Raw genomic sequence first — 21,558 nt, 5'->3', positions numbered from 1 at the left:
GTGGGAATTAAAGGAGACGAAGAGTGCATTATTCTTTTCTCTATTTTGGTTTTCTTCACTTTTCCATTCTGCCCTGAGTATTAGACTCTGCTTGGGTACTTAATTTTGCTTCACCGTTTTTCAACAGTTAAAAAAAATTATTCTTGTGTAAGCCTCAGGTCTGGAATATAACCCCCAAATGCTCGAAATATGTGCACCTGGGACAAGAGCAGATCATGCAACATTACTTCCTACTTTTCAACGGTAGATACACAACAATCTTGTTATATAAACGGCTCACATCAAGTTGAGGTAGAGAGCTGTAGAGTTAATCTTCCTTAAAACTGGACCCTACAGATTTTGGATCTATTCTATTTTCCTAACCAAATAAATCACTTTATCAAGGTATGTTATGTTTGTATATTTTTCCCTTGGATGTCACATTCAAAAGATGAAGAAAATAATCACTGCTAAAAATAATCATTTAGCATAATCATTCACAGCAGATGAACTTTGAAAAGAAAATATTGTGTCTTATTTCTTTTTGTGCTTTTGTCCTATTTTCTAAAGTGAATTTTTAGGCCTCATAATACTAGAGTTCAGTGCTGAAACTTTTTTTCTTTCACAAGATTCCCTTCAGAGGCTGCAAAACCGTGCACCCATATGCAAGTTCACACAGCAATTTATAGGTATATACAGTATAAGTCCACCACACAGACATATATCTGCGCACAAACACGTTGGACACATTATGCCAAGACCCAACTTTTCGGAGAAGGTTCTGGTGCCGGAAAATGTGGAAAGAAAGAGGAGCAGGAGATGACCAGCAACAAGGATATTTATGTGATAATGATTGCACTATGTTAGGTTTAGATTGTTATGGAGTTGCTAGGAATCAGAAAACAACTGAATGGCACACACTTTGTGTGTGTGTGTGTGTGTGTGTGTAAGAGAGAGGGAGGGAGAGTGGGAGAGAACGAGGAAGGAAGGTAGGGAGAAAAGGGGAGAGGGGGAAAAGATTAACATTAATAAATATGTTTTTATTTCAATATTCTTTCCCCACAGTTTTCTATTCCTATCTTTTTTAAATCACTGGCATTCCTCGTTTTAAAAGAAGGCAAATTGTTGTTTGCTGAAAATTTTAGAAAATGGATTTTCTAATTGATTGCAAGGGTGGTTCCCTATAAGGAGGTTTTTTGGGGGGTACATGGGAGATCTGATGAGCCAGTTTTGCAGCGACTTGCTGAGATGGGTCTTTGTCCCCAAGTCCTTTGCTTCACTATCACCACCATCTTCCCACAATAGGATTCCTAACACCCCATCTGCAAAGTGCAATATTGTGTGGGTACCCTCTCTTAGTCAGCGGCCAACGCAGAACTACACTACCCAGAGGGCCTTCCCGCGGCATCCCACTCTCCAGACTACATTTCCCACCATGCTTATCGAGGCAACACAAAAGGCCGCAAGAATTTGGACGGAAAGTGGCTCTGAGATGGGCATCGGCGCTCCGGCGCTGCGGTTTAGAACCGCCTCGGGATTGAAAGTCAGCTAAAGCGGCGCGCCTCGCTTGGGCATGGAGCCCGGTAAGTTTCTGCGATGGGGCTAGAGGAAGGCAGGGTGCCTGGACAACTTTCCTGGTGCCTCCCGAGGAATGGGGTGCCCAGAAAGAGATGGGCATTGCGCTGGGGTGAATTACTTCTAGGCTGCGCGGACGACAGGAAAGATTTAAAAGCTGGGGAAAGTGTGTGAGACCTAGCCGGGAGATCCTTTTCTTTGTAACATGTTTGCTCGCTTTTCCATTTTAGGAAAAATAGAACCGGAGTTGGTTTCTTTCCCCTTGCATGAGCGTTTCCAATGAATTTTGGTCCTTTAATTTGGATGAGATCATCCTTTATTTATTAAATTTAGATAGCCGTTTATCTCACATACCTGACTCTCAGCGTCATACAATAACACAATCAAGTAAATAATATAATCATTAAAAATGTAAAACATTTAAAACACAGGTATAACTAAGACTGCGGGATTATGGATTTACAGCTGTACAGAGATAGCTGCCTTGGGAGCTCCCTACTTCCCTGGGATACTAAGCCTGTTGAATTTAAGATATTTAAGATATCCTAAATATCTTAAATTTAAGATATTTCCTAAATGTCATTCCAACAGTGATCTGCCAAAGGTGACCTGTGATTCAGTGAAATCCGCATAGGAAGCAGGTTGGGCAATCAATCCCGTATTTTTGATACAATTAGATGGGGATTGAATTTGGAGATGAGAGCGATTTGCTTCCCAGAGATTTCGTGAATCCATTTCCAGCAATATTGCAATGTTTTCATTCCAGAAATAAAGTTCTTGTTGCAATGTGCCATTTTTCTCACTACATTTCAACATCATAGATCATTTTCAAAGTTGTTTGGACACTTAAAGTGTAGAAACAAGTATGTTTTGTCGTAGATTTTCCAATGTTATCTTGGACTTTTTATGCCAAAATTCATCCCTCTTGAGTGTCAGCAATTTTGCCACTGAATTTTGGCAACATGAACAATTATTGGTGTATAGAACAGTGGGCTGGCTACCCCCACTATAAACTACATTATTATAGACCCACAGAGATTCATACATGCTGAAAACAAATACATTACATGATATGTAAACTCAATCAAATATTTCTTCTAAACCAAGAGAGGGGTGTTTTTTAAATGCCATACAGTCATACATTCTCACAGATAAATTTAAAGCATTAAATTCCTGCATTGCACTAAGCTTGTATATTTGGTTGTTTTGGCTTAACACATTGGGAGTACCTAGCAAGGTATAATGTTCTTTCTGTTATCTAACACAATAAGAACTAATAGGCTTGGTAATAACTAAATAAATCAATAATACATGCATGGGCAGGGCCAATCACATACACAAGATGTAGGTAAGATGCTAGACTAAAAATAGGGGGAAAGGTAAAGGTTTTTCTTGCCCAGTCATGCCTGACTCTATGGAGCAGTAGTCATCTGTTTCTGTTTCAATGGAGCCTAAATTGTCGAAAGACACTTCCATGGTTATGTGGCTGGCATTATATGCCGAGGTGCATGGAACTCTGTTACCTTCCCATTGAAGTTGTACCTATTTATCTACTCGCATTTGCATACTTTCAAACTGCTAGGTGGACAGGAGCTGGGGCAAGTAATGGGAGCTCACCCCATCGCACGGTGCTCAGGTCTCAAACTTCCAGTCGACAAGCCTGACTTCTTAACTGCTAGGCAATCCCCCATTCAAGAATAGGGAAATCCAAATTCTAAACCTCCCTCAAGCATAGAAACCATTTGGGTGAATATAGGCCAGTCACTCTCAGGTCTAAACAGCATCAGGCTCTGCAACACAAACCCTTGTCTCATCATGCATTGATGGCTTTGCCATGTGAATTAGGCAAGCAGACCCTGAAATCAAGTAAGACAAATGCTAAATAGAAGAACAATGTATAAACATACTCCTTTTACCATAGTTATATGTCTTTTAGTCTGTGATTCACTGAATTTCCCTTCCATCCTGTCTTAAGAGTTTACATGAATCATTGCCTACCTCCAGAATGGAATTTAGTACATGTACAGTAAATGGCTTTAATTTCCCCTTTGCATGCACAGAACCAGCAGTTCAACCATTGTCTCAACCTTGCAGTTGGGTGCTAAAGGAACTAGAAAAGGAATAGAGTACATATGCTGGAGCTAGACTTTGTAACTGCCTTCAGGACGGTGATGTTTTTTTTAACATTTATGATTTTAACAAACATAACACTATCTCCATCAGGAATAAGACGTACAAAGCCTTGAGTGCAGGGAGAGATTTAAATTCCCCTCTTTTTTCACACTGCCTCCCTATCTGCTCCTCTAGGATCAAAATCCCAGATTCGTTTTGGCCTCCTTTTGGTGGAGAATAAATGACCAATGGGCAGCTTCTCTTCCTTTTAGCAGGTGAAGCCTGGATCAAGAGAGAAGGTAACAAAGGATCTCTCCAGTCCCTGAGGGATGCCCTGCTGGTTGATGTGGAACAGCCACCAAAAAAACTATCTGAGCAAAGTGAAGATTTCCTGGAATCTAAACCATTGAAAACGCTGAAGAGGGATCTGGGCATGCATCAGAATCCTTTCACAGAGGAGATTTGTTTTGACTATGAGAACAGCCCTCGGAAGATGCACCTAAACGACCGTCCGTTTAAGTGTGACGTGTGCGAGAAAAGCTTCCGCCACAGTTCCAGCCTCTTAACCCACCGAAGGCTGCATACTGGGGAGAAACCATATAAGTGCACCGAGTGCGGGAAGAGCTTCAACACCAGCTCAGCGCTGATCGTGCACCGCCGGACCCACACCGGAGAGAAGTCCTACGTCTGCTCAGACTGTGGGAGGTGTTTCAGCGAAGGCTCGGTGCTCATCAAGCACTGGCGGATCCACACCGGGGAGAAGCCGTACAAATGCGCCATTTGCGGAAGGGGCTTCCGGCAGAGCTCCCAGCTGCGGGCCCACGAGCGGACCCACACAGGGGAAAAACCTTACGAGTGCCAGGACTGTGGGAAATGCTTCAGCACCAGCTCTAATCTCTCGGCCCACCAGCGGACCCACACGGGGGAAAAACCATACATCTGTCCTGAGTGCGATCGACGATTTGGTCACAAGTCGCATCTCATCTCCCACCAGAAGACACACACCGAGAAGCTGCACGCTTGCTCCGACTGCCCAGCAACCTTCCGCATGCTCCATCAGCTCCTGGTCCATCGCAAGTCACACCAGGAAGAGAGGCGATACAAATGCCTCCTGTGTGGGAAGACTTTCAGCTACAGCTCAGCCCTCTTGGCACACCAGAGGATGCATACAGGAGACCGGCCATTCAACTGCCTGGAGTGCGGGAGGAGTTTTGTCCGGAATTCAGACTTGAACAAACACCAGAGGATCCACACAGGGGAGAAGCCCTATGAGTGTCCGGAGTGTGGGAAACGATTTAACCAAAGCTCCCACCTGGTTAGCCACCGGAGAGTCCACATGAAAAGCGCTGCGAAAAATCCTGGCACAGATATCCCTGCTCCAAGGGGACGACAAATAGTGTCTTCCCGATGAGCTCTTTTGCATCATTTCTTTGTTGAAAGTCTACTCCAGAGGTCTCCAAACTTGGCAACTTTAAGATTTGTGGACTTCAACTCCCAGTTCCCCAGACAGTATGGAGAATTCTGGGAGTTGAAGTCCACAAGTCTTAAAAGTTGCCAAGTTTGGAGACCCCTGGTCTACATTAGGAAGGCTGCAGTACTGTGCTCCTTACAGGAGAGTAAACTCTCATCCCATCCCGTGGGACTTCATTGATTATAGGTAATAAACCTGTAAGACTGTTGTAGGTTTTTACGCCACACACTATCAAAGAAAATTCTGCTCCAAGTGACTTCAAATTATTCATTAAATGACAATAGGTTACATGGCCAGGATATCTTGTGAGATATACATTAGTTGTTGTAATTGGAGCTGTTTCTGTAGAAAAGAGCAAAAACATCTGCAAGACCAAGATACTATTATCTGGCTATTGCTTAGCCCTTCTCTGACTTCTGCTGTCTCATGAAGCATGTTTTTAAGCTTATCATTGCAACAATGAAGGTTTATAAACTTGCGATATTGTTGCTGTTTAATCATGCTATATTCTTAAGCTGCTACCATGTATGACCAGAGGCATTTATCTCCTTATGGGAATGCAGAATGCTGATACTGTTTAGGACAACTGGGGCAGAATAGCGTTTCTTTTTTTTTCTCTCCCTCAAGTTGGATTCCCCCCCCCCCCCCCCAGTGTTTTTAGATCTGAAGAACCTCAGTGGTTAAGATCCACTGGTTAAAGTTTAAAGACAACACACTTTCCTTGAAGTGGGAAAGAAGAGCTTTAATCGTTTTTTTCGCTGCCAAAGGTACAGAGAAATAATTTGAACTGACACTCATCTATTTTCTATAGTTCACATAGTAATGTACTATCAGCTATCTACTTTCAGAAGAAATAGAACTCCAGCTGGCTTTTAATGACAACATTCCATTAACCACATTCCCCTTGTTTTAATAAAACTTTAAAGCTGAAGAATAGTCTTAAAGGAAAGTTATTGTATTTTTAACCAAATGTATGAATGCCCTGGTTTTTGTTACTCCTTTATCAAACATAGTGGCTGATTAATTACTACTTACTTCTATGAGATGTAGTATCGGTAATTATTACAGACATTGATCAATTATGAATAATTCCCATCATCTAGATAGCTGCACTACACTCTGGATGGCTTATTTAAAAATTGTGGCATCTGAATTTTCATGTATGAAATCTACATATCTCAAAGACCTCCATGGCTTAAGTCATCCATTTTGCCTCTTGAAACTTGTAAACTGCTTCACCATTGTGGAAATACAAGCCAAATGGGTTTAAAATTGTAGTTTTATTGCAGGGTCCTATTTTACTCAAAAGTTCTTGCCATTTAATCTTGAGTACTGGTTGACTTCAATCTTTTTATTAGAGTTCCATAATTATATTTGCTCTATGACAACTGAGAGCTGTTTGGTTTCTTAATGTTGAATTCATTTTGCCAGCAGAAGATTTCACTATATACACTATATGGGCCACTTCCATGACTGCTTCCTGTTCTTGATAAAACAGATCTCTGGAATAACGAGTATATGCTGCAATAAATATATTAGTCTTTAAATTGCAACAGATGTTTAGGCCCAATTAAATATCAATTGGATCATAGTTTCAGTTAAATGGTGTTTTTCTTGACAATAGTCAGTCTGGAAAGCCTTTACAATGCAATAAAATAACCATACATACAATGAGAAATGCTATTTTGAATAAATACGTTTATGATTTTACCTCATGGATCAAATTATCTGTCGCAAAATCCAAACCTTACTCTATTGCACTGTATTTTGCACTTAAGGTAAGTCAGCCTTTCTTACTCATTACTTGATATATGAAACCAGTGACAATGCCTCTGAATTTTTATTGGTCTTATAGGAGAACTCCTTTAGAAAGTGATACAAAAATGGTCATTCAAATAATAGTGAATCAACACTGCAAAATTAAACACAAGTAGTTGCTTTGAAGCAATTTGGTGTTATTCACAGTAGTGACATGGATTTTTGTTTTAAAGTAAGTGTGTCTTTGTGCCAGATGAGTCACAAAAAATGTTAAACTTTGCAACCAGAAAACTCCAATCAGATGTATGACAGTACAACCCAAATATACGCATTGTGCAATGGAATAATAGCCTTACATAAATAGACATATGATTGTATTTGCTTGCATGATTCATTTTTAAACTTTACATGTTATTTCCAACTCAGTGTGGAGATAACTTCCCTAAGAAACGGTGGAAAAAAAACACAGCAAATTATGTTGTAAATTGAGATGCAACTTACTTCACACAGAAATCTTGGCACTGGAATAGATATAGGAAGCCTTTACAGCAGAAGAAAATGAGTGGATGGGGAAGGGTGTAGGAGTTTCAAGATACAAAGCTCTTCTGCCCCCAATGCAGGAGGAGAGGGAGATGGGAATATAAATGATCTACAATGTCCCAGAAATTTCTCTGTTGAAGGCTTTGACTTCAGATTTGCCAAAAAGACAAGTAGCCATCAGTCTGATTCTAAATTAAAAGTGCCACCTCACAATTTTTCCATAGCGCAGCCATGAGGACTAGAAACATGTTTTATATTTTGACTAGGTATCCACTCCAGTACATTTATTTTATTTTGCACTCTGTTACAGAAGTGGCATGGGAGAACAACTCTCCTGGGAGATAAGTGTCCAACTATGTAAGCATTTTAAAATCGCCATTCCCCCCCTCCCCCTCCCTTCCATCAGAGCTGGTTAAAAGCCATTTTATACCATCGCAACTCCTTCCATTAAAATATATCCCTGAGTGGCACTTTCAGTGATCTTTAATGCCTCACTAAAAATTCGAAAAAATAATTATTTCTCTGCTGACATAGTTAAACCTATGTGGTTCCGAAGCAATTGTCACATCGCTGCTTTACGTCCAATATTACACAAGGCTGCTCAAATTGCTGAAATCCCAAATGCCTGGAATAATCTCAGGGGCACAAGGTGAGCTGGGATCCAGACGCCACCCAGAACCAAGGGTGAATCCTCTCTCGCTTGAACGAGGTGGGCGGAAAAGTAAAAATGGGAGCATCCAGCTCTGCATCGAAAAAGGCCACCCACCCTCCCTCATAATCCAGATGTACTCTGATCCTCTTGGGCTTCCTGAGCAGAAACAGGGTAGTCCAGCGAGAGGTCAGCGCTTGCAGCTGGCCCCAGCACTGCTGTACTGCCCAAATGCCTTGCTGTGGGCTGAGGCTGAGGCTCCCCTTCCTCCTCACAGACTCCCGGGCGATGCCAATGGCCCAGTTCTGCCCCTGCTCGACGTTCACCACCCAGGAGTGCTTCCCAGAGCAGAAGCTTTCGCAGCCCAGCACAAAGAACTCGGCATCAAACCTCTCAGGATTGTCTGGCAAGGTCTGCCTGTGATCCAGGTGCGTGACTGTCTTCCGATCCGATCCGAGGAGGAGATGGGGATTGGCCGTACGTGGATCTAGGGTCACGCTGACTGGGGAGACTGAGAGAAACAGAAAAAGAGTAATGGTTCATGCTGTCTTCTCGGCCCCCAACCTGCCTTCTCAATTATCCAATTAAATCCAAACCGATGTTTCCTGCCAGGAAAGCGATACAAATGCTCACACGCAACAGCGAGTGTTCATTTGCCCAACAGCTTAGCTTCAGCGTCAACCGCACAATCTCGACATCCGTTGGTTATTTTGGAGATCACCTATTGACCTCTGCACCTTTGAATCTTTCTCTCCATCATCTCTTAAGCAGGGTGAGACTCCTGCGAACACTTATGCAAGTTGCATAACATATGTGTCGGGTCTATGCATAATTTTGTATTTATTTATTTGCTTATTTTGTCATGTTTATGTAGTGTATATTGGAGGTGGAGGCCCTTTGAGAGCTGTGTGCAATGAAATTTCATTTTAAGGTATACTGATTAGTGTACATTTAAAGTGACAATAAAGATATTCTATTCCATTCCATTATTTCTATTATGTGAAAAATAAACCATGTGATTTTTAAAGATTTTGTTTATCCCGCCTTTATTATTTTTATAAACATAGTCCTTGACTTACAACTGTAATTGAGCCTGCAATTTCAGCTGTAAAGTAGGTCATATCATGTGACCGCACCCAATTTTACAATTTTTGCATGGTTATTGAAGAAACACTGCAGTCGTTAAGCAAATGCCATAGTCATTAAATGAGCCGACTTTTCGCTATGGGCCATTTTAGTTGGATACTGGAAGCAAATGCCGGTTAAAACATCATAAATCACAATCGCAGGACTGCAAATGGCCATAGATCAGAACCAGTTGCTGAGTGTCCAAAATATGGTGATGTGATTTGTAAGGACAGATGTCAGAACTTTGAATCAGGGTTGCAACTCCCCTTTTCAGGACCGGTTTAACTTCAAATGGTCACTAACCGACCCGTTGCAAGTCGAGGATTATCTGTAATTCAGGGCGGTAAATACACCTAATACTTCTTCTTCCTTTTATTTTCCCCACAACTACCACTGAGGTGAGTTGGGCTGAGAGAGTGAGACACCCAAGGTTAAGGTGGCTTTGTGCCTAAGGCAGGACTAGAACTCACAGTCTCCCTGTTTTTAGCCTGGTGCCTTAACCCCTTGACTAGCCATCTATAGTAGTGATGACGAACCTACGGCCCGCGTGCCAAAGGTGGCACACAGAGCCTTCTCTATGGGCACGAGCACCGTTGCCAACTGGTCTTCGTGGGTTCTGGAGCAGTAGAAAATGGCCTGGAAAACAGCCAACAGGCTGTCTTCTGGGCTGTTTTTCAGCTGGTTTGGGGACAGTTTTTTGAGCCATTTGTGGCCCTGAAATATGGCCCCAAATGTCTTGAAAAATGGCTCAAAAACAGCCTGAAAATGTCCTGAAAAATGGCCTGAAACCACACCTTTTGTCAGGCCCTTTCTAGGCTGTTTTGGAACTGTTTTTCGAGCCAAAAACGGTCCAACAAATGACTCAAAAATGGCCTCAAAACAGCTTAAAACTGGCCAAAAATAGGCAGATGCACACTGGCCAGCTGGTCTTTGGGTTTTCGGTGCTCTGGCGTGCAGACATGCACGCGCATGCACACGCATTCTGGTTTGGTCTCTCAGTGCTGAAAAAGTTCTCCATCACTGATCTATAGACTAGCCATCTATACCTCTACAACATGAAGATTCTCCAAAACTTAGAAGCAGCAAACTTTTAATCCTACCCAAGTTGCAAGTTCCAAAGGTATTGTATGCAAGAGTGAAAAAAAAAAAACAAATTAAGAAAAGGCAGCTTCACCTTTCTTGTCTGCTCTCACGGCATCATTATACAATCGTGGCCAGAAGATTTGGGGCTGATCGGGCTGAGCAGTCTGACTCAGGAGGACAGCGTTAAGCCCTCTGGTCTTGCTTTTTGACAATTCATCCATCAGTGATTCTAGGCAAGAAAGAAGAATGAAGATTTGGTCCTTCTATCAAGAACACACAGGAGAATTTGCACTTTTTACACACACACAAACACACCTGTTTATCCTTCCTTCCTTCCTTCCTTCCTTCCTTCCTTCCTTACTTACTTACTTACTTACTTACTTACTTCACAGTGGAAAGAGTTTAAAAATTTATCCCCATAGAGGCCTAGGACCTATAAAAGAAAGAATCTAAAAATTAGAAAGATTCAGAGAATTTCTGCTCAAAAAATTGCCACATTCAGAAGATATTGCTAGCTGCTTCGGCAATAGAATTAAGAATCAAATGTGACATCAGGAGCTCTGAGCATGTCTTTAAAACTGCCTTGTTTAAAGGTAACATAATCCTACACACCATGCTCCAGAGCTGAAGTGGGATACCTATGATTCTCAGCATTCCCCATCACTGGCCACACTGGGTAATGCTGCTAGGAAGTTTAATTCAGCAACATCTGGGTGGCTTTAATTTTTTCTGTCTCTGCTCCAGAAAAGGAAAATTGAAATTTGTTTGCACAACGTCTTGCCACATGCTTGCCACAAGTTCATTAGTAAGAAGTGTATAATCTCTTGTTTCCTGAAGTGTAACAGGACCCATAGATCATCCTCAAGGAGATGTCTGCCTTGGACCCACTCCTCTTTTAGAATTTCAATTTTTCTTGTAAGTGCTGTTCGTTCCAATCATCTTTTTCAAATGGTTGTTTCTCAGGTTGAGCAAAATATTTTTCTTGGATATGTTCTGAGTATAAAACAAGTAGCAAAACTTTTTTTTTTCAGCTAAGAACGGTAGTGAAATGCTTAAAACGGCATTTTCATAGTCAAAACAGCAGATCCATTCATTAAAATGGACCTTTTGGAAAATATCTTGGGTAATGGCAAGTCAATATCAGGAGTTGCCATTTAAATTTCCCATAATACCCTCAACCAATGTTTCTCAACCTTGCAAACGTTAAGAACTGTAGCCTTCAATGCTCAGAATTTCCCAACCATCATGTTGGCTGGGAGCTGAAGTCCACACACCTTAAAGTTGCCAAGGTTGAGAAACACTGCCCTCAACATTACCATAATACTTCCGGACAATGTGAGATGGACATTTCAATGTAAATACTTCTGCCATTCCTCCATAACTTCTTTCGGTATTCATGAAAATAGAAATTCTCATCAAATCTAGAGTAAGTCCTCAGAATTAATCTATTCCTTCTTTCTACCCTCTCTACTTTTTCCCCATTTGGAAGAGATCATTTCACAGGAACAAGGTTTACCCTACAATTACAGAAACGTGCATTTCTTATGTAGCTTCCGTACCTCTAAATTTCTTGAAGTTTTCCATTAATAGATCACTTTGCTGAGAGATGGCCCTGAGATCTTTTTCCAGGTTAACAGGTTTCTCATGGAAGCAAAGGAGCTCACCCTTTTTACACCTAGATCAGAGAAGTACCAAACTATTTTAGTTCTGTGGCTTCCTCTGTTGTCTGGCTGCCTCCAAGCATCTGGTAAGAGAAAAATCAGAAGCAAAGCCAGACTGTTTCCAGATTAATTTCCAGCTCGCCTTTTTACTTTTTCCCTCAAAAAAGAGGCTGAAAATCTGGGTGCGTCTTATATACTGAATACAGCATGTTTTGCCTCCCGAAACCCCGTTCCCTTCACCAAAATAGTCCTGCATAGCTTTTAGGAGGCTTTCAGAGAGCTCCTGGGGGCTGGGGAAGGCAGAAATCCCCCCCAGCCCCCAGGAGCACTCTATAAGCGTGGCACGACATAACCGCGAACGTCAAAAGCGCGCCGACAACACCGCGGCGCTAAAACCGCGATGTCAAAAGCGCGCCCACAACAGCGCACCGACAACAGCGTGCCGACAGAAGCGCGATTTAACTTAAGGTAAGGTTTAGGGTTAGGTTTAGGGTTAGGTTTAGGGTTAGGTTTAGGGGTAGCTTTAGGGTAGCTTTAGGTTAAGTTTAGCGTTAGGTTTAAGGTTATTTTTAGGGTTATGTTACAGCGCGCTTCTGTCAGGGCGCTGTTGTCGGTGCGCTGTTGTCGCGCGGTTTTGACGGTGCGGTTTTGTCACCGCGCTTTACTCACACGCGCTTTAGTCTACCGCGGTTTTGTGGTGGAACCCTCTATAAGCCTCCTAAAGGCTATTAGTGCCCTTTTTTGGGGGAAAAAGGCCCGTTTTTGGGAGGCATGCAAAAACTTTTTTTTTTAATTTGCCTTTTCAAAACTTTGGTGCAATCTTATACTCCGAAAAATATATATGTATATGTATATAAAAATATATATGTATATTTTTCTGTAACCACTTAAATTCATTATTAGCCCCAAAAGATTATAAATCACATACCTGCTTAAAGTTTCCTTGAGATTCTAGAGAAACCAGAGACATTTGAGTTACTTTGTGAAGAGGAAAACAATGATCAGAGAACAACTTTGTTCAGGAGGATTTTGCAATTTAAGAAAAAAGAAAAATAGCATATAACTAAGGGACCTAAAGGAGATAACCTGAAGCAAGAAGTGGTTACTAAAAGCAAATAATAATAATAAAAATAATAATAACAACAACAACAACAACAACAACAACAACACCCGGAAAGTGACAAACAACACACGGAAAGTGACATAACTGAACAAAGATTAATGGATCAAACACGCTTCATCATCCATAATAAAGTTTTCACACAAGCGGAAATGCAATATCTAGAAATATGGTCTAAAAAGAAAACAACAAGTGATGATGAACAAGCTGAAGAAATTGGTCGAACATCTGAACAAATTCACCAGCCAGTGGAAGAAACGAACATACAGGATGAAGACCCTCCTGTGCAACAACTTGAAAGTGTAGAGCTACCGGTAAGTGATCTACAAAAATGCTGAAAGAAAAAATTGAAAACCATATCAAAGATAATGTAGAAAGAAAAAGACTACCTATCATTCGCGAGGGGCATAGCAAACAAGTGAAAGATCTGCTGTTAACTGCCGTGAACAACATTTTAACTTTCATCCCATCCAGCACACTATATGAAACCAACCAATTAATGTATAGCACAGCAGCCATTATAACTGCAGAATTAGGTTATAGAATGCCAAAAAAGAAACCCACTGGAACACCAAAATGGAAAATTCGACTTGAAAAAAAAAAAAAACCTACGAGGGGATATCAGCAATCTGAAGTTCTTAAAAGAAGGAAAACTAAAGAACTAAAATCTGAAAAATAGTTTACACAAAAAATACAACCTGGAGGAAAAAACAATAACGGAAATTATGGAAGAACTAAAATAACATGCAATAGCAACAGCAAGGAAAATTGAAAGACACGAAGGAGGAATAAAACAATATTGTGAAAATGTCCAGTTCAGAAGAAACCAACACCTCTTTTACCGGTCCCTTGATGAAAATCGAATCCAAACTAATATTCACCCGTGTAAAGAAAAAACTTTAAACTTTTTGAAAGAACTGTGGGAAAACCCAGTGGAACACAACAACACTGACTCCTGGATCAAAGATATTCAACGACAAACAACACAAAACAAGTTGGAAAATATTGTAATAAAAACTGACATGGTGGCAAAACAAGCAAAGAAGATCAAGAACTGGAGTGCACCTGGCCTGGATGAATTGCATGGATAATGGCTAAAACACCTGACAAGCCTCCATCATCGCATGGCCTCTCAATTTGATCAAATGCTTCAAAATGCAACAAGCGAATAATGGTTAACAGCTGGCCGAACATACTTGATAATGAAAGATCCAGAAAAAGGCACAGAATCAAGCAACTATCGCCCAATTACTTGTCTGCCAACAACGTTCAAACTTTTTACAAGGATACTGGCAAATTCAGTATTCAATCATCTGATGGAAAACAATTTGTATCCAGTAGAACAAAAAAAAAATTATAAAAAATCAAGAGGAACAAAAAATCAGCTGCTCATAGACAAAATGGTACTAAAAAAATGCAAAACGAAGAAAAACAAATTTAAATATGGCGTGGATTGATTACAAAAGGCATTTGACTCATTACCCCACAGCTGGATTAACACCTGTCTGGAAAACTTTGGAATCAGCAAAAATATCTGTACATTTTTGAAAGCAAATATGCAAAAATGGAAAACAGTTCTAACAACAAATGGGGAGAGCACTGGTGAAGTTAACATCAGATGAGGAATCTTCCAAGGGGATTCACTTTCACCACTACTGTTCAACATTGCATTAATTCCACTGACAATAATCCTACGAAACACAAAACTGGGATACCAAATCTCAACCCAACATGGCAAGATAAACCATCTACTATACATGAACGACTTAAAAATGTAGGCAAAAAGCCCCACTGAACTTAAATCAATACTCAACACAGTTCAACTGTTCAGCAGTGACATCAAAATGAACTTTGGGCTTGAAAAATGTGCTATATTATCCACGCGGCAAGGAAAAATGGAAAAAACAGAAGGAATAGAACTGGGAAATGGAAATATAGTGAAAGCATTAGCAAAGGATGATGGTTACAAGTACTTAGGCATATTGGAAGCAGATAACATCTTGAATGGAAAAGTCAAAGAGTCAACGCAAAAGGAATACATCAGGAGGGTCCACAAAATATTAAAATCAAAGCTGAATGCTGGAAACATAATTAAAGCCATTAATACATGGGCAGTTCCAGTGATACTCTACTCAGCTGGAATCATCAACTGGACTCTGGCTGAACTGGAAAACTTGGACCGGAAAACATGCAAACATTTGAATATGTACCATGCTTTACATCCACGAAGTGACATTGATAGGTTGTACCTGCCAAGAAAAATAGGGGGCAGGAGGCTATTGCAAATCCATCAAAACTGTAGAAAAAGAAAAACAAAGTTGGAATGATTATGTGAACCAAAGTACAGAAAATTGCTGCAGGCTGTGAAAACAGAGAACACCATAAAAACAACAGAAACAAAGGCAGAATATAAGGAAAAACAGCTAGATGACAGATTAAATAGATGGAAAACCAAAGCTTTGCATGGATAGCACTTGAAAAACATTGAAGGAAAATGTGATGACAACTTGACAGAAGGTTTAATACTGGCTGCTCAAGAACAAGCACTACAAACTAATGCCATGAAAGCAAAGATACAAAAATCCACTGACAACCCAAACTGCCGACTTTGCAATAACAAAGTCGAAACTGTTTCACATTTAATATGTGAATGCAGCAAAATCGCAGAAACTGATTACAAAGCTAGACATGACCAAGTTGCTAAATTAATCCACTGGTCATTATGTAAAAAATATGATTTACCTGTATCCAGAAAGTCATGGGAACATAAAGTGGAAAAGGTTATCGAAAATTAGAAAGTGAAGATCTTGTGGGACTTTCAAATGCAAACAGATCATCATTTGGAGCACAACACGCCAGATATAACGGTTGTAGAGGGCCAAAGTATACAGTTTATTGATAGTGATGTTCCTGGAGATGCCAGAGTGAAAGAAAAAGAACTAGAAAAAATAATGAAATATCGTGACCTGGCCATCGAAACTACATGTCTATGGATGAAGCATGTAACAATGATACCCATTGTCATCGGGGCACTTGGCACCATGTCCAAGAATTTTATAAGATATATCAACAAATTGCAGCTTCCTGCAATACCACCAGTGGAACTACAAAAAAGTATGCTACTCGGAACATCTTACTATATTTTAAGAAGGTACTTGGTTGATAACAGGATGCTGGCAGCAAACCGTATCAACCATTAGCACCAGTCACTGGTATTTGTAATGCATTTTGGAATGTTCAGTTATTATTATTATTATGCGGTTAATCTTTGGTGAGATTCACAGTCTTTGGGCCTGGTTGGCAGCTCAACAGCTCGAGTCCTAACCAAGGACCTAGGAACTGTTAAGGTAATGTTGGAAGATATAAGCTGTTCCAAATAGGGTGGCTTTTTGTAGAATCAGAATGTTCAAGTCTGATAAATTTAAAATTTCCAAGTAGCGGGGTAGCCCTTTAGGTATTGCTCCATGGGTTCCAATTACAATCGGGACAACACATGATTTCTTTTTCCACAGTCGCTCAACTTCAATTTGCAAGTCTTGGTACTTTGTGATTTTTTCTTGCTGCTTATCCTCAATTCGTGCATCTCCAAGTATTGCAATGTTAATGAACCACACTTTTTTTCTTTTCAACTATTGTTATGTCAGGTGTGTTGTGGGCAAAGTGCCTGTCAGTCTGAATTCTGAAGTCCCATAAGATCTTGACTTTCTCATTCTCTAAAACCTTCTGAACCTGATGTTCCCAGTGGATTTTGCTGTACTCAAATCCAAACTTTTGGCACAATTTCCAGTGAATGATCTTAGCAATGCGGTCATGGCATTGTAGATAGTCAGTTTGTGAAATTTTGCTGCACCCACTGATCAAGTGGTCAACTGTCTCGTCTTTCTCATTACAGAGGCAACATTTGCTGTTGGTGGTAACATGTTGAATTTTTGCCTCCATGCAGGTTGTGGCTAAGGCTTGTTCTTGAGCTGCCAAAATAAAGCCTTCTGTTTCTTTTTTCAGTGCTCCTGATCTTAACCGGTTCCAAGTTAGCTTTTGGTCAGCTTTGCCTTCAATACTTTTCAAGTATTGGCTATGCATAGCTTTGTTTTTCCAATTTTCAGCTCGCTTCTCAATTACTTCTTTCTTATATTCAGCTTTTGACTTAGTTGTCTTTAAAAGGCCTTCTTTATTTACTTCCTTAATCATTGGTTCTTCACTTTTCTGGATGTAATCATTCAAGCTGTGTTTTTCTTCTTCCACAGTCTGTTTTACTTGTAGGAGTCCTCGACCACCCTCTGCTCTTGGTAGATATAATCGGTCAACATCACTTTTAGGGTGGAAAGCATAATTCATTGTCATAAGCTTCCTTGTTTTTCTGTCCAAATTGTCCAACTCCATCTGTGTCCAGTCAATTATTCCTGCAAAGTATCGAATCACATACTTTGTGATTCGATACTTTGCAGGAATGTTTGTTTGTGTTTGTGTTTGTCAGTGTTTGTTAATTCCTCTGGAAATGCTTAGAAATATTCCACTGAGTAGAAAGAGGTTTGGTTCAAAGTTCTATATCCCTGCATTTATTTTGTAAAGAAAGAACATCTGTCAGTGGGATTCTGAGAAAATCCAGTATCACAAGATTCTTACTGAAATTACGACTGAATTCACAACGCAGATTATCATCTTTGTTTTGCCACCTAAGCATCTTTGCAAAGATGATAATCTGCGTTGTGAATTTGCAAAGATGCTTAGATTCAGGGAGAAACAGCCCCAACAATTTATGTTTAAAAAAGCAACAACCCTACATCCACCTGCAAAAATTCACCCGCAGGCCTCTGACAGTGCTTCTCCAGGTCACAGATCAGGTCACTGAGAAGCAAAATGTTGTTTGAAAGTCTGGTGCTACTTTCATCCTCTTGCTTCTCCAGGTCACTCAACCGAGCCAAGAGGCCACATTCCTGCTCTTCTAGAAATGAGCGGAGTTCCTGGAAGGCCTGCACAATCTTTCTTCTCTGTGCTTTGATGTCTTCCTGCAGTCGGCAGAGAAAGAAAATAAAAAGTCAATAAGACTAAGGTTGTTTCTATATTATTAACCATATACTTCAGCACCAGCATTTTATGTAAAGGAACATTGCCACCATATCACAATATTGCTGTTATTAATTAATACTAAATTGGTCAATATATTGCTAATGCCTATCATTACAGATACCCCTCGGCTTACAACCTTAACTGAGCCCAGAATTAGGTTGCAAAACTTTTTGGTCATAGAGGCACCCTTGTGACCAAAAGTAATTTTCCAGCCTTTTTCACAATAATTGTTAAGTGAAGCCATGGCTCTTGAGCGAATTCATTCATTTGAATTAGTGTTTTTTGCCAGAGATCAGCAAAAGGCATTACAAATCACCGTTGTGTTACTGCAGAATTTCTCTGACTGGTCGTAATGCTGACCTGCCAAACAAGCAGTCGATGAATGATGAACACAGGGTGGAAGGGCATTTACGATGGCCAGGGTACTTTACAAGCCATAAAGCACCTGTCCCATGGCTGTTAAAAAGTCAAGTGGTTGTAAAATGACTGGTTGTTAAACAAGGAGTACCTCTATGTGCCTGAATGCACATGGGGGGGGGGATGATTAAGCAGATTTCTGTTCTCCTCCCCCTGGAGAGACACATACACAAAGCAATTATATTGAATTGGAAAGACAAATCACCCCTTGGGTAGACTGTGATACCAGGGCTACAGGAATCAGGGTCAAGTTCCTACAGATTTACAAAACTCATTTGGGTGAATCAGTCACTAGAGCCTCACTTCCTTCACAGGATGAAAACTCAAGCAAACCACCTTTCCTAATGGAAAGACAAGATATAAAGTGGGGGGGGGGGGAGACAAAGTTTCCCTGTCCAGTGCTATCCAACTCTGCACTGCTGACCTCTGTTTCTTGGCTGAGGGAGCCAGCATTGTCTGAAGATATTTTCTGTGGTTGTGTGATACACCAAAGGTTCACCGAATGCTGTTATCTTCCCACCAAAATGGTAACTCTTTATCTACTCACATTCACATGTTTTCAAACTGCTAGGTGGGCAGGAGCTGGGGAAAGGAATGGGAGCTCACCTAGTTGCAGCACTTGGGTCTTGAACCTGGGCTGTCAGCTGTCCAGCTGTAAAACTCAGTGTCTTTAACTGCTAAGCCATGATGCCCCAAATGCAAAATAAAATTAAAAAAACAAAGTAAAACAAATAAAACAAAATAAATAAATAAATAAAATAAACAAATATATATATATATATATATATATATATATATATATATATATATATATATATATATATATATATATATATTAAAATAAAATAAAATAAAGGCAACTATAGGCTATAAACCTGCATTCTGTATTTAGTGGACAAAAATTGCTCATGACTATTTTTCAGACACTCAAATCTACTTTATTTTATGAAATATGCAACAAAGTGGGGGATGTATTTCAGTGAAGAGAAACTGCTATAGTTTTCCTTAGTACTGTATATGAACAAGTTACCTACCAAATACGCAGCCCTTTGCTTCTCCTGAGTCTGCTTTGATCCTTCAATGGCCTTTCTCCCCAGCTTCAGATTCTGTAGCTTGATCTGGATCTCTTTCTGAACAAACAAAATCTGTCAGGATTATTCCCCAACAATTATTGAAATGCTAAATCACTTGGGAAGCTGATTCTATTGGGGGGACTGAAGGAACCAATTCTAGGGCACCAATTCTTAAGGGCATCAGTCTAAATTTCCAAGGGGGGGGGGAGTTAGAATAATTAAACTGGGTTTGCACAGTACCCTAGGCATAATCTGGCATACAGTCAGTCCTGGGGAATCCAGCTGCTGCCTTCCCCATCACATTAAATCCTAATGGGGTGGTTGGGTTGCACAGCACATATTTACTGCAATAGTGTTGTTCAAATGGCTTTAGAATTAAGAATATTGTGCAATGTCAGTTTTTTTTAGAGGTATCTAATCAACGCACAAGTTCAGGAGGAGGGCTCTCAAGGTGCCTGCAAGCAGGGCAGAAGTCCACCGCCTCAAACAGGGAAGAGTGACAGCAACCACCTCCCCTACGCCAGCTAAAAGTAAATTCGTTACCCTGTATTCTTGAGCTGCCTCCTCGGCGGGAAGTACCAGGTGGGCTCGGTGCTTCTTGGATTTGTCGCATACCAAGCAGATGAGGTCGCGGTCCTCCCAGCAGAAAACCTTGAGGGGCTCGCGATGTTTCTCACAGAGGGCTTCTCCCCACAACCCTTCGACGGCTTGCAGATGCAGCCCTTCCGACGCCCTCGACTCGGAGGTTCGTTTTTCAGGGCTGTTCTGAGACCCGGGTCTCCCCAGATCCCCCATGGTCTGGACGAGCAACACCTAGGCAGGGACCTCCCCCTCTCCAGCCACTCCTCTGCAACACTCCGGAGGGCGAAAACGGCACAAGGCGGGGGTCGGAGAGGAGCGTTTCGCTTTCAAACGCCCAAAATTTCCTAGATAACTTTCGTTTTCTTCCAACCAACCTGGCCGATGGGAGGAGTCGTGTTCCCGAGTCTCTCGCGTCTGATTGGTGGAAGGGGCCCTCTGGCGTGTGTGAACGGCACGGGAAGCGTGTGCCAAATGTTAGCCCCGGTCTCTATTTGAACGCTGTTAAGAGAGGCGGTGCGCGGTGGGTAACTTGAAAGAGCCTAGCGGGGATTTTCTGCCGACTGAAGTCGCAATTTAGACTTAGAATAACAATTAGAATAATTGTCACTTTGAATGTACGCTAATCCGCATACATTAAAACGAAATGATGTTGCATACAGCTCTCAAAGGGTCATCACCTTCAGTATAAACTACGTAAACATGACAAGATGGGTAGAGATAGATAGATAGACGACAGACAGATTGTTGTTAATTGCGAAGTCGTGTCCAACCCATCGGGGCCCAGTGGACAACGTTCCTCCAGGCTTCCTGTGCTCTACCATCCCCTGGAGTCCATTTAAGCTCATACTGACTGCTTCGGTGACTCCATCAAGCCACCTCATTCTCTGTCCTCCCCTCCTTCTTTTGCCCTCAGTCATTCCCAGTATTAGGCTCTTCTTCAGTGAGTCCTTCCTTCTCATTAGGTGGCCAAAGTATTTGAGTTTCATCTTCAGGATCTGGTCTTCTAAAGAGCAGTCAAGGTTGATCTCCTCTAGGACTGACCAGTTGGATGGCCTTGCAGTCCAAGGGACTCGCAGGAGTCTTCTCCTGCACCATAGTTCAAAGGCCTCAATTCTTTGGCGCTCAGCATTCCTTATAGTCCAAATTTCACAGCCGTACATTGCAACTGGGAAAACCATAGCCTTGACTATACACACTTTTGTTGGCAGGGTGATGTCTCTGCTTTTTAGTATGCTATCTAGATTTGCTTTCCTCTCCAGGAGCAAACGTCTTTTAATTTCTTGGCTGCAGTCCCCCATCTGCATCTTGGAAGCCAGGAAAATAAAATCTGTCACTACCTCCAT

General features: G+C 41.1%; 2 protein-coding genes across 3 annotated transcripts; one reads left to right on the top strand and one right to left on the bottom strand.

Moving 5' to 3' along the window:
• The first annotated feature begins 1,441 nt into the window (after nucleotides 1–1,441).
• Nucleotides 1,442–7,187, top strand: LOC116502986 (zinc finger protein 239-like). Its single transcript, XM_032209066.1, has 2 exons — nucleotides 1,442–1,562; nucleotides 3,939–7,187. The coding sequence occupies exons 1-2, from the start codon at nucleotides 1,553–1,555 to the stop codon at nucleotides 5,075–5,077; spliced, it is 1,149 nt and encodes a 382-aa protein (XP_032064957.1). The 5' UTR covers nucleotides 1,442–1,552; the 3' UTR covers nucleotides 5,078–7,187.
• Nucleotides 6,559–20,592, bottom strand: LOC116502980 (zinc finger protein RFP-like). 2 transcript variants are annotated; one of them, XM_032209057.1, is made up of 7 exons: nucleotides 20,177–20,592; nucleotides 19,595–19,690; nucleotides 17,864–18,082; nucleotides 12,885–12,907; nucleotides 11,855–11,970; nucleotides 10,387–10,524; nucleotides 6,559–8,595 (listed from the first exon to the last, which is right to left on the bottom strand). In XM_032209057.1, the coding sequence occupies exons 1-7, from the start codon at nucleotides 20,426–20,428 to the stop codon at nucleotides 8,072–8,074; spliced, it is 1,368 nt and encodes a 455-aa protein (XP_032064948.1). In that variant the 5' UTR covers nucleotides 20,429–20,592; the 3' UTR covers nucleotides 6,559–8,071. The 2 variants fall into 2 exon arrangements, with proteins under 2 accessions (XP_032064948.1, XP_032064949.1); XM_032209058.1 differs by having other exon boundaries at nucleotides 19,595–19,686; nucleotides 20,177–20,328.
• Nucleotides 20,593–21,558: the final 966 nt, after the last annotated feature.

This window comes from Thamnophis elegans, chromosome 2, assembly GCF_009769535.1.
Source record: "Thamnophis elegans isolate rThaEle1 chromosome 2, rThaEle1.pri, whole genome shotgun sequence".
Classification (NCBI taxonomy): Eukaryota; Metazoa; Chordata; class Lepidosauria; order Squamata; family Colubridae; genus Thamnophis; species Thamnophis elegans.
The sequence above is the reverse complement of the archived record's forward strand: the minus strand, read 5'-3'. Positions and strand labels throughout refer to the sequence as shown.